This window comes from Gymnoscopelus microlampas, assembly GCF_963454915.1.
Source record: "Gymnoscopelus microlampas genome assembly, chromosome: 6".
Classification (NCBI taxonomy): domain Eukaryota; kingdom Metazoa; phylum Chordata; class Actinopteri; order Myctophiformes; family Myctophidae; genus Gymnoscopelus; species Gymnoscopelus microlampas.
In genome coordinates, this window is record NC_139943.1 from 12,536,883 (window position 1) to 12,549,714 (window position 12,832).

Consider the following 12,832-nt stretch of genomic DNA (forward strand, 5'->3'; position numbering starts at 1 on the left):
GGAGCGCCTGTGGATGCAGCTCCTGACTTTGGCTTGACAGGCCCTGATTGACCATGCTGGCTGGCCCCTAATCCACACACGCACACGTGCACACACACACACACACACACACACACACACACACACACACACACACACACACACACACACACACACACACACACACAAACACACGTTTGTATTACTATACTTGTGACGACGTCAACGTTTTAGGACGGCAATTTTATGATTGCCATTTTTTTTAACTGTAAACCTAAAGCCGAAAAATAGCACCAGATCTACAGGCCAAGGGCTTGTAGATACACATTTTTGGTGCAAGAAACCGGCACGCAATTATGTTATGTGTATATCAGAGATAATAACTCTATCTCTAATCCCTAAACCTAACATATAAATGTTTAATCCTAAACCTAACCCCAACCCTTTTTTTTCTTCTTTTTTTTTAACCATAAAACAACACTTTTCTTGTGAGGACCAGGAAAACGCACGCACACATACACACACACACACACACACACACACACACACACACACACACACACAGACAGGCAAGCACGCACCGTCGCACAAAACCAACGCACGGACAAAGTGTACACAACCCCATTCAGTACACACATAAACACGCATAAAACACACACACACACACACACACACACACACACACACACACACACACACACACACACACACCCCTCAACACACGGGCAGGGTCCTTTTGAAGAGCAAAGGGGGATGGGACGGGTTGCGGGGGGGGGGGGTAAAGAATAAAAGGGGAGGAGAGGGGAGGGTGGGGGCGAGGGGTAGATGGTGGCGGTATTTATAGACAACAAGTGATGGGATGCCCTCGTTAGCGCACGGCCCACTGGGCCAGATGACAGACGCGCCGCCGAGAGGTCATGTGACCGCATTACTCACTCCAGCACCCCCGCGAGAGAGAGAGAGAGAGAGAGAGAGAGAGAGGAGCCCGCCACGCAACAGCGGCGAGAGAAAGAGGGAGGGGGGGGGGGGGGGGGGGGGCGTGTTGCCAGATTTAGCGAGAGAAACCAGCAGCCAGGTCTACGAAAACGAGCCCAAAATGAGCGATTTTTGGAATGTTTTTGAAACATTATGACAACACAAATCTTGTATGGGGAGTGGGGGGGGAGGGGCTCCCTGGCACAAAATGTTTTCTGATAGGGGTCCGGCGGCTTGACATGAAAAGGTTTGAGAACAACCGGTTTAAAGAACATCAGGAAGCAAGTCAAAATAAGCAAGAAACAAGCCCCCCCCCTTAAAAAAACGCAACAAGCAACTACCAACATTTACAAGCGACTTTAATAAAAAACAAAGTTGCTTATAATAAGCAGGGGCGTCACGGCCATTCACTGTGCGTACGACGCGACACCCTCACTCTCACAGATCCGTGATTTCATACCCCCCACTTTTTGAAAAAAAAAATATATATATATTTTTTGATAATAAATCGGTAAAATCAGGCAAAAATAAGAATTAAATAACCTAACCCTAACCCTAAAACCGAAATAAAGTAACCAAAATACAAAAAAAATAATAATAATCCGCCCAAAAAACTTTTGAAAATACAGAATTTGTTTACATTTGACAGTTACAAATGTTTTTCACGCTTTTTCAAAAATAGCAGATCTACAAGCTCATAGCTCATAATAAGCAGACTTGGCAACAGTGTGGGGGGGGGGGGGGGGGGGCTCAGATGAGTAGAGGGACAGGAGTCAGGAGCAGAGGAACGAGGGCAAAAAGAGGGGAACAAACTCAACCCCTGAACCCATAGCGGCGAGCAGTGCTCTACTTCTGCCAAGTTGTATACAAACAAACCTTTTCTGAGGGGGTTTCCACTAGCTTCTCATTCAGACCAGACCCTCCGTTGCCCGCTTGTTGAGCGAGCGTCCCACTCCCTCGTTTTGGAGGGTCACACAGCTCCGTTTATGAAAGGTTACCCTCTCATAAACAGATTTTGGGGGACCCCCGTCCCGTCCCGTCCCGTGGGTCCTGACCCACAGGTTGAGAACCACTGGTTTAAGTCAGTGGTTCTCAAACGTTTTCATGTGAAGGACCCCCAAAATGATACATATTTGGCTGCGGACCCCCATTTCATATTTTGTGACAGTGACCCCCCCAGAAGCAAAGATTTGAGTTAAACATATATATATTTAAAGATTTGCACAAATTCTCACGATTTTTCAAAAATAGCAGATCTACAAGCTCATAGCACTCGGAGCTATGAGCTTGTAGATCTGCTATTTTTGAATAGCCAAAGTATAACATATGGATAAAGTGGTTCAAATGATTGTGACGCCCCCCCCCCCCCCCCCCCCGGACCCCTGGGGGACCCCACTTTAAGAACCAATGGTTTAAGTTGTATGTTGTTGTAAGTATGTAATGCTTTTAGGATATACGCCGCTGCCCTTTCATGGTATGAAATAACATGGGCTTTGAACTATAACTATAAAGACAACTGGCACCTACAGTACGTGCCGTACCTGCTGCCCGGGTTCCTCTACATACGTAGGTTCCATGCCACTAATCCGCCCCCCCCCCTCCCGGCGCGGGACACACCTCAGAGCCATGAACCTGACCCCAACCTCCACCCAGCCCCCACCCAGCCGTCCCGGACCCAAACCTCATGACTTGTAGCAGGACAGGAGGTAGTGGAGCAAGTTCACAGGGAGAGGAGGTGAGAGAAGGTGTGATAAATAGAGCAGCTTATAATGTTGTTGAAAGGAAAGAGAGACAGAGAGAGAGAGAGAGAGAGAGACAGAGAGACAGAGAGAGAGAGAGAGAGAGAGAGAGAGAGAGAGAGAGAGAGAGAGACAGAGACAGAGACAGAGAGAGACAGAGGCAGAGGGAGCGAGAGAGAGAGAGAGAGACAGAGAGAGAGACAGAGAGAGAAAGACGGACAGACGAACAGACAGACAGACAGACAGACAGACAGACAGACAGACAGACAGACAGACAGACAGACAGAAACACAGTTCTTTACATTTGCTTATTCTAGTAGGCTTATACTGTATATTTAATAGTACAAACATTTCTTTCTTTTTTTTAATTCTTTTTTTTTTTTTTTTTCGCACTCACTTTGGCAATGTAAACGTATGTTTACCCATGCCAATAAAGCCCCATTTAATTAAATGAACTGTATGGAATTTAATTGAATTGAGGAAAAAAACAGAGGGAGCTGAGCATGTAAACGGCAACATAGGCACAGAAAGATAAACAGACTAAAATATGACATAAAGAGAAACAGGGTAGGGCAGAGAGAGAGAGAGAAGGAGGGGGAAGGGGGTCTGCATGACAGAGAGCACACACACACATATATACAGCACACGCACACAAAGATGCACGGGTGCACAAATGCACATTATGCACGTAGACACAGGGAAAGCTTTGGTCCTGCGTGGCCACATGAAAGGCCTCTGTATGGGGCAGGTGAGGTGCCCGTACTGGGCCCCCCCTCTCTTTCAACTCTCTTCACTTCAAAAGAGTCCCCTGAATATGGATGACACTGAGCCCCCAGCACCATAAACAAAGGTGGTGCCACTACACACGCACACACACACACACACACACACACACACACACACACACACACACGCACAGACGCACACAGACGCACGTACGGGTGCACGCGCACGCACACGCACACACACACACACACACACACACACACACACACACACACACACGCACAGAGGGAGGGGAGTTGCTTTGTTCAAGTTGCATAAAGCAACAGTGGCACATAAATGGCTCATGTAGAGCGTGCGGTTTTGCAGTGAATGCAAAGGAGCTGTATGTCGGGTTTCTTTAAAGCTACAGGCCGTAAGTTTTGATGTCCGACTCCTCGCCTGACAGAGACACAGACTGTAACTGTAACGACGTCCGAACTAACAATGTGTCCAATCCGATGTGCCGTCTGTACGTCAAATAACTTCTGACCTCGTCAAACAGTAGGTGACCTACCCCGACAACAGGGTCTAAAAATAAATCTCTCACAGGAGCAGTAGGGACCACCGCCAACCACTGCAGATGTGCAATTATATTGTACTAGGGCAGGGGTCTTCAACAGGGGGTCCTCAGAGCTACTACAGGGGGTCCGCCAAATCTTTGTGTGATATGATTTTTTTTTTTTACATTAACCACTTGAACCCTAGCATCCCTTTTCTGAGGAGAACTTCAGCCAAAAATAGCAGATCTACAAGCTCACAACGCCTCGCGCTGCGAGGCGTTGTGAGCTTGTAGATCGGCTATTTTTGGCAAAGAGTTATAGGTGTAGAGGGAAAAAAGAGCAGCAAAAGTGTGTCTGAAACACAATTTTATACAATATAGAGGGGGTCCCTGCTTCATCCCTCTCTCAGCTAGGGGGTCCCTGGCCTGAAAACGTTGAAGACCCCTGTACTAAGGGTTCGGGCACCTCGACAGCGGCTTTCGTTGTTAGGCGATGGTCTCTGTTTGTGTCTGACATCGGTGCATTTTGTCCACAGACGTTTACGTTTGTGGCGTCCGCGGCCCACCCTAGTCTAATGTAGCCTAAGTTATCAAACCCTTGCCATGGTGAATGACTTGACTTCCCATATGAGCGAACACCATCCCTCCCTCCCTCCCTCCCTCCCCCCCCCCCCACACAGGCCAGTTAATGAGACAAAGGGTGGTATGGGAGCTGTTATCCCGGGACAGGGTCCTGTACGGCCCTGTTGTTGTGCTTGGATTAAGATGTTAGCTATCCACTGTTAACTGCTCTTCCCTGGAGAGAGACAGAGCTGTTCCCAGACCCCACCGTGGTCAAGTGACCCAGGGAGTCAGATGAAGGGCATACGAGAGAGATCATTATTAGGGTTTTTACCAGGGCTATGAATCTTCTGCTATCTTGCATTTCGATTCCGATTCTTGGGGTGACAATTACAAATCTATACGATCATTAAAAAAAATATTCCCAATCAGTTTTATCTAAATTATTTCAGTCATATTGTTTTCATCTGGACTTTAATAACCAAGTGTAGCCTAGTTATTTCCAACAGCTCAAACAAAAGATTATATAACACCAGAGAGGGTCGTTTAAAAATGATTGCCTGGACGCAAGTAACATTAACGAGTGTCAACAAGCGTCAGCTGGACAGTGACACACACACACCTCAGCTGTGCTGAACTGAAAGTGACTGGAGTTAGTTTTAAAAAAGCCCTTGAATATGACTGAAGACATGATATTGTTTACTGTGATTATGGTAAGCTTACATTTCATATCACAAACACCATAGAGCAGGGGTCTTCAACAGGGGGTCCGGGACCCCTAGGGGGTCCGCAGAGCTACTATAGGGGGTCCACCAAATCTTTGTGTGATAGGATTTAGTTTTTTTTTTACATTAACCACTTGAACCCTAGCATCCCTTTTTCTAAGGAGAACTTTAGCCAAAGAGAACTCTTTGGCAAAGAGGTGTTTGGTGTAGAGGGAAAAAAGAGCAGACCATAAGTAAACAAAAAAAGTTCAATCTGAAACACATTTTTTATACAATATAGAGGGGGGTCCTGCTTCATCTCTCTCTCAGCTAGGGGGTCCTTGGCCTGAAAACGTTGAAGACCCCTGCCATAGAGTAAAAACTCCTGTAACGTTAACCAGCAAAATAATTTTGAATCGTTGATAATAAGAATCGCGATTCTTACATGAATCACTTTGAGAACCCCATATTTGCATTTTGGGTGGGGGGGGGGGGCTCTCTCCCTCTCTCCTCGTTCCTTTCTGTCACGCACAAACGCACACACATACACACACACACGCATGCTCATTCTCAATCACTTAATCTTTTCTCTCATACATTACATTCTATGCTGAACATCAACCCACCGTAACCCCCCCCCCCTCATCCTGTCCTGTGAAACCACTGGTGTGGGGTCCATTGTGCGGCCGCCGGCGGGCCTCAGCCCCTGGGCTCTGTTACAGCCTGACCACTGACCCACTCACCCGTCCTTTAAAGAGGGTTTTAGGGTCACGGGTTCACAACAAGGTGACTCAACTGTGAACGGCGGGCGGCATCCTCTTTCAAAGGGGTCGGTGCCTTCACCTTGCCCCCCCCCCCCCCCCATCAAGACCCTCCCTCGCCTCTCTCCAGCTCAGTCTGACTCTGTGTGTGTGTGTGTGTGTGTGTGTGTGTGTGTGTGTGTGTGTGTGTGTGTGTGTGTGTGTGTGTCTGTCTGTCTGTCTGTCTCTCCCTCTCTCTCTCTCTCTCTCTCTCTGCCTGTGTCTGTCTGTCTGTGTCTCTCTCTCTCTATCTAGCTTTGGCTCTCTGTTTCTGCCTGTCTTTTTCTCTGTCTCCGTCTCTGTCTCTGTCTATCTCTCTCTCTAGCTTTTGCTCTCTGTCTCTGTCTGCTCTCTGTTTCTGTCTGTCTGTTCTCTGTCTCTTTCTCTGTCTCTCTCTCTTCCCCTCCCTTCATCTAAACACATCCATACCATGCCAACCACTAGCCTTAATTACCATAGCATCCCGAAGCGAGGAGAGCATGAAGGCTAATGGGATAGTCGGGGGCCCCCCACAACAAGGCCGAGGCTAAAAGCGTCAGGTTTCCCAACCAGGGCCATCACCTGACCACATTTACATGGGCCGCCCAGACCAGAATGCAGCTGGGGAGTAAATGCATGTTAATATATTCCTCTCTGCTGGGAGTTAGAGGTGAATTGGGAGAAGAAAAAAGGCAGCAGGCCTGAAAGGATCACACCTTCTTTTCTACACGGTGAGCAGACGACGTCCCGGTTTCAAGCTGGATGTCCCAAGTATCTGGAAAATACTCAAAATTTGAGTATTTTCATTTAATGTCCCGGTTTTCAACATTCGCTACCAAAATTGCCCTGGTGTTGTTCACCACAATTTAAATAATCTCACTTGTTCTGAGTGCTTTACAGAGATGTGTATCATGTTCTGTTCAGTTGAAAGGTGCAGTGACTGGGTGTGCTAAAGCGCTTTGAATTGCAGCCACCTGTAAGTGCTCTGTTAGAGCGGTTTTGAAGGCGAGTAAGGATTCACATGGATTCAACTGTTGGTAGGGCATTCCACATTTTTGTGGCATAGCAGTAGGACGAATTTAATCCCTGGTTAGAGCCAAATCTGGATTGAACATGATTTGTGGAGCTCCCTCTGGTGTTGTGATTGTGGACGTCATTGACGTTTTTTAAGTAGTTTGACAGGTACATGGGTGTCTTTGTGGTGTAGTCAGTGTGTCTTGTAGACCAGGACCAGGCCTCGAAAACAAGAGGAAATGTTGATCAAATAGAATACATTTTCGGTTACTGCATTGTCTATTTCTCGCTTCAAATGTTTTCAAAAACATTCTTGAGAGCAACGTTTAGTTGTAAATGACATTGCGCGTTTGTTTACACGGCTGTTGGTTACAGCACAAAATCAAGCAGCGCAGCCAGGTGCTCTGAGCCTTTGATTAGACAGCGGTCTGTTATTGAGCTCAGCGGTCATTATCCAGAAACACACACACACACCGCTGAATTCAGTGATTGACCAATCAGAATCAAGCATACAACCGAGCCGTGTAATAAAGAGCTGCAAAGGAAAGAGCTTATGATGGACACCAGTTGGAACTGTTATAACTTACCATTCCATGACCACAGTCAGTCCCATCGGCCAGGGGCATGTGCTGCGTGCGACATCCTTTATGGTCCCCCTCTGCACTCGTGCACCACAACCTTTTGCATTGTTTCTGCGGAAAAAAACAGTCAAAAAGTTAAGTGCTGGCTGGGAGAGTCACCGTAGTCCCACCATGATATCATCATAACCCATCCAATACGGGAACGCATCTGTGTTTAGCTAAAACCATTATTTTATACTTTGGCTATTCAACTAGAACCAGGAGACCTGGTACTGCCAGACCCCTAGTGGTTGAAATCTGAATGGCTGGGCTTCGCATGACGTGTGTCCCTTCTATGTCCCTTCTATGACGAAAGGGGGACAGACTTTTTTGGCTGGGGCCGGGGGACAAAGTGACATACCATGTATGGACAAAACAGATACAAAGCCTCATGTAAGCCCGACCCCTTGGGTCTGGCAACAAAAATAGCAGATATGCAAGCTCACTAAGGTGAACTCTCTCCCCAACAAATAGTACTTCAGGGAGTCAAGTGCCCATTTAATGGCAAGGCACTCCTTTTCCACCACAGAGTATGGCACCTCATGCTTGAGGAGCCTCCTGCTGATGTAGACGATGGGACGGAGGTTACCTGCTTCCCCTTGCAGTAACGCCGCCCCAATGCCCACCTCTGAGGCGTCCGTCTGGACCACGAACGGTTGTTCGAAGTCAGGGCTTTTCAGAATGGGCTCCCTGCATAAAAGGTCTTTCAGGGTGTTGAAGGCCAGTAGGCCACCTCACAGAGTGCCGCGCAATGAGCTTGTAGATCTTGAAATCGTGAACATTTTGGCAAATCTTTGAATGTATATTTTTTAAAGTGAACATTTGTAACTCAAATCTTTGCTTCTGAGGGGACCCTGGAAAAAAATATTTTGAGATGGGGGTCTGCGGCCAAATACATATAATTTTGGGGGTCCTTGAGATGAAAAGGTTTTTCAGAAACCTACTAGAATTTAGAAGACATTTTGTAGATGCGTTTCCGGATTGAATGGGTTTATGTCACCACGTGCACAAAAGGCTTACCTCACTCACTGCACACACCACTCCTCAAGGAAAACCATTTATGTATTTTACATCAGAGCATAAATATCCCGTGCTGACAGGATCTTGTACCGCTAGTGCAGTCTTTGAACTACACAAGGTATGGTGAAATTAGTGTGTAACTGGTTTTATGGACAGTGCAGCCACCAGAAAAGCTGACATTAACTTTTACAACCACCTAGGTGCCTGTTACCGGCTCTCTGGGGAGATTAAACCACACATGGCTGGTGCAGTGGTATATACTCAAGTAAATGTACTTGAGAGAGTTACTGTCCACCACTGCTGTGGTGGTCTCTAGCTAACCAGCCACAAGTCAGAGTCAGATGAGCAACGCTCCTCGGACCACCGGTGGGACCCAGGGAGTTGTTTTCGTAACCTGCAACCCTTTGAGGATGTTCAATGTCTTCAGTGGCTCGTTAAAAAGCTTCACACAGCAAATTGACATGTGAAACGCCTGCCGTGGATCATGCATTCTGCTTATTAAAAACCAAGGGGGGAAAAAAACGCTTTGTTGTGTGTATGACTTCATCATGTAAAAAAAGCCTCGCCATAAGAGGGAAAAAGCACCTGAGAGGGGGGTATGATGACGCTATGGTCTGGTCTGTGGTGCTCCCATTCGAGACATGGTTACCGGTGAGTCATTTGAGATGTCTAAACACGTTGCTTTAACCCTTTAAGACCTGAAGCCGATTCTACGTGTCTCCTAAATCTCAGCAGTATTCTGAAAAACGTATGTTTCTATATCAGTGGTGCTCAATCTTTTTCATGTCAAGGACCCCCAAAATTATATGTATTTGGCCGCCGTCCCCCATCAAAATATGCTGTTCCAGGGACCCCCCATGAAGCAAAGATTTGAGTTAAAAATGTTCGCTTTAAAAATATATATATTCAAAGATTTGCACTCGGTGCCGCGCTATGAGCTTGTATATCTGCTATTTTTGAATAGCCCAAAGTGTAAAATAATGCTTTTTAGCTCAAATCTAAAAATGACACAGTTCCAGGTCTTAATGGGTTAAACTAAGTAGAACAATGTCGTCCAGATGGTACAAAAAAAAACATAAACCCCCTCAGGAAGAGAGGAGGTTGACACATTGTCGAGACACAATGAATCACTACTCAAAATATCTAAAAGTGCATTTTGGTTTCTGGTTTTATTTAAAAAAAAGAAACACTGTGTGCTTTCTGTCAGGGCAGCTTAATTGGTTTTGTTTCACTTATGCATCAAACAAAGCTCATCCAACGCTCTCCAACGTGCAACAGAATGCAGTGGCGTACCTTTGCAAACAGTACGGTACTCAGTACTCAAGAGTTGTTCTGATGACTGATATGCTGTATTTCTGAGACTCAGTTAACCATAGTTCTACTGTAAATAGATAGACAGTTCTGGGCAGAACAGAATACATCTCAGTCATCTCCTGGCTTGACTATTACAACTCACCCCCTTGCTGCGTGGTCTGCTGGCACGCATGCTCAATAAAACCCACTTCAACAGATCCAGAACCTGATCTTCAACATCCCCCCAAAATATTCTGCGTTCACTTTATTGGCTCCTGGGTTGCTGCCCGCGTCCAATTCAAAACACAGGTGATGACCTACTTGCACTTACAGTACATCTGGATTCCCACACACTTAGATCAGCTAATCCCACAAAATGGGACTTCCTCTATCTTTGCATCATTATTTGTCGCCGTTTTTTTTTGCCACTGTAGTTATGATATGCAGATGTATGTAGGTTACTTCTGACATTTAATATAGACATAGTATACTGTTTGCTTCACCACAAATCCTAAGAATGTTATTTAGGCAGCATGTTGTTAAGACTTCTTTAACTTTGCACTTTACTTGGCCATTTTACCCTGGTGTTTATTAACTACAGTAGGGTTCATGCCATTTACTCTGATCTTGCATTTTGTAAGTCAATCTGGATAAGAACATCTGCTAAAAATGCCTACATTTTATTGTAATCTTCCACCCATTAAAACCGGGAAAACATCTGTGTCATTTTAGATTTTAGTTGTATATACTGTAGCACATTGCAGATCTACAGCAGATCTACAAGCTCATAACGCGTTACTTCGTGCCACGCTATGAGCTTGTATATCTGCTATTTTGGAAAAATCGTGAAGTTTTGAGATGGGGGCCGCGGCCAAATAACAAATCATTTTCGGGGGGTCCTTGACATGAAAAAGTTTGAACACCACTGATATATAGCAACATACGTTTTTTTGTTAGGATTTAGAAGACATTTTCTCCAACCTACCATGTAGGGACACACTTGGGATCCCGGTCCAAACATGAGTTCACATTGTCTGTTGGCGTTGTAGATTTGACCGGGGAGGAGGGTGGGCATCTCGTAGGTTCTGCCCGAAGGTTCGTCCAGCAGACATTCTCCATATCCGGTGCTAGAGAGAAGGAAATAAAGCAGTGTTATTCAACCCGTCTCATTTCAACGACCCCCCCTATAGAGTACCGAAGAGTCCTGACGTCACCCGTTCATCCCCCGGGTCACGGAAGTAATTTCTCTTTGGAGAATAACATTGGGTTATCTTAGACTCGTCTCATATAAGAATTGTGGTCCAAGAAATAAACAAATTGTCGCGGCGATATTAGTCAGGGAGGTGGTTCTGTATCGTTTGTGATAGTCAGTCACTCATATTTTATACAGTCTGTTTCTGGCGGAAATGTTATTAATTTGTCGGCGGTAACGTTGACACCAAATCTCTTCGCCAAAACTAGCTGATCTACGAGCTTGTAGATCGGCTAGTTTCGGCGAAGAGATTTGGTGCCAAATGTTCGCCCCCCTCCCCCCCAGAATAGGAATGCTACGGTTTCATTGTGGTTAAAGTAAAATTAACTGTCAACAACCCTGGCGTAAGCATGTAAAACAAGAAAGGAAAAGTACAAAGCAACACATGAGCACAAGTATACACAAACACACATACCACATAATGCGACTCATAATGTGCGCTCGTACGCGCGCGCGGCGCGTGTACAACAACCCCAAAGAACCTCCACTGTGTGTAATTTCTCTGAATATACCCAGCGATTTTCCTACACCCTCCTTAATCATAAAAATACCTGTATGGACCATTATGTCAACATGTGTTATCTCCCAAGAACCACGGTAAACATCTCTGTGTCACTGTCTCATGCCCGATCATCCTCAGATGTGTGTATCTTTGTTTTCCTCCCTTGTGGGTGGTCTGTTAAGTTATCTACAGCATTGGTTCTCAACGTGGGGTCCGGGGAACCCCCAGGGGGTCCTCACCTCAGCAAAAATGTGTTAATATAGCATCACAATCATTTTGACCACTTTATCCATGTGTATACGTTGGCTGTTCAAAAATAGCAGATCCACAAGCGCACAGCGCGTCACTTTGTGCCGCGGGCTTGTGCACCTGTATTTTTTGAAAAAATGTCAAAAATGTTTGGACATTTTGAAGGATTTTGATTATTTGTTTCTCACACACAAATCTTCACTTTAAAAAGTGAAGATTTCCAATACTTGTGTATTGGAAAGGCCTCTATTTTGTATTATGCAACTATCACATGGAAAGGGTTGCCTACAGTCACAAAATTGATTGGGTCTACTTCTAGTTTTACTTTAAGTCCTTTAAGTGTTTTCTGAATACCACATGGTCCTGATTTTCTAAACTAAATGTTATGTCTTTTATTGCTTTTAACTGTATTTATGGGACCACAATTGAAATACGCCTCTGCGGTTTCTTGTACCATCCTTTTGACTAACATGTGCATCTTTTGTTTTGTACATACAGTATGCTTGTTGTCAATAAATCAATCAATCAATACATTTAAAAAAAGGCAGACTGACACACACACTTGTCTGCCAACTGCCTGTCGGTATACAGTACGTCGTCAAACTGAAATGGGAGTCAGCAGCAGCCTCTGTGGAATGACTAATGCGGCATTATTCTTTCCCTGCGAGACTCAGAAGGGGTCTAAATGCTGACCACATGTTTTGCTTAATCTGCATCTCTACTCTGAAAGCAAAAAAAAGACCCGTTATTGCAACGGGTCTTCAAAGTTTTTCAGGCCAAGGACCCCTTAAGCTGAAAGAGAGATGAAGGAGGGACCCTGGTCTATACAGTTGAGTTGCAGATTAAACGTTTTTTTTTTCTCCATGGATTTCCCAACATCA

General features: G+C 45.4%; 1 protein-coding gene across 1 annotated transcript in view; it reads right to left on the reverse strand.

Moving 5' to 3' along the window:
* The window catches only part of LOC311047672 (A disintegrin and metalloproteinase with thrombospondin motifs 20), a 159,128-nt gene that overhangs the window by 93,135 nt on the left and 53,161 nt on the right, over positions 1-12,832 (reverse strand). The window contains exons 10-11 of the mRNA XM_084060470.1: positions 10,934-11,075; positions 7,603-7,707 (exon numbers count right to left, since the gene is read on the reverse strand). Of these exons, the coding sequence (XP_083916596.1) occupies positions 7,603-7,707; positions 10,934-11,075 (247 nt within the window). The remainder of the gene's footprint in view (positions 1-7,602; positions 7,708-10,933; positions 11,076-12,832) is intronic.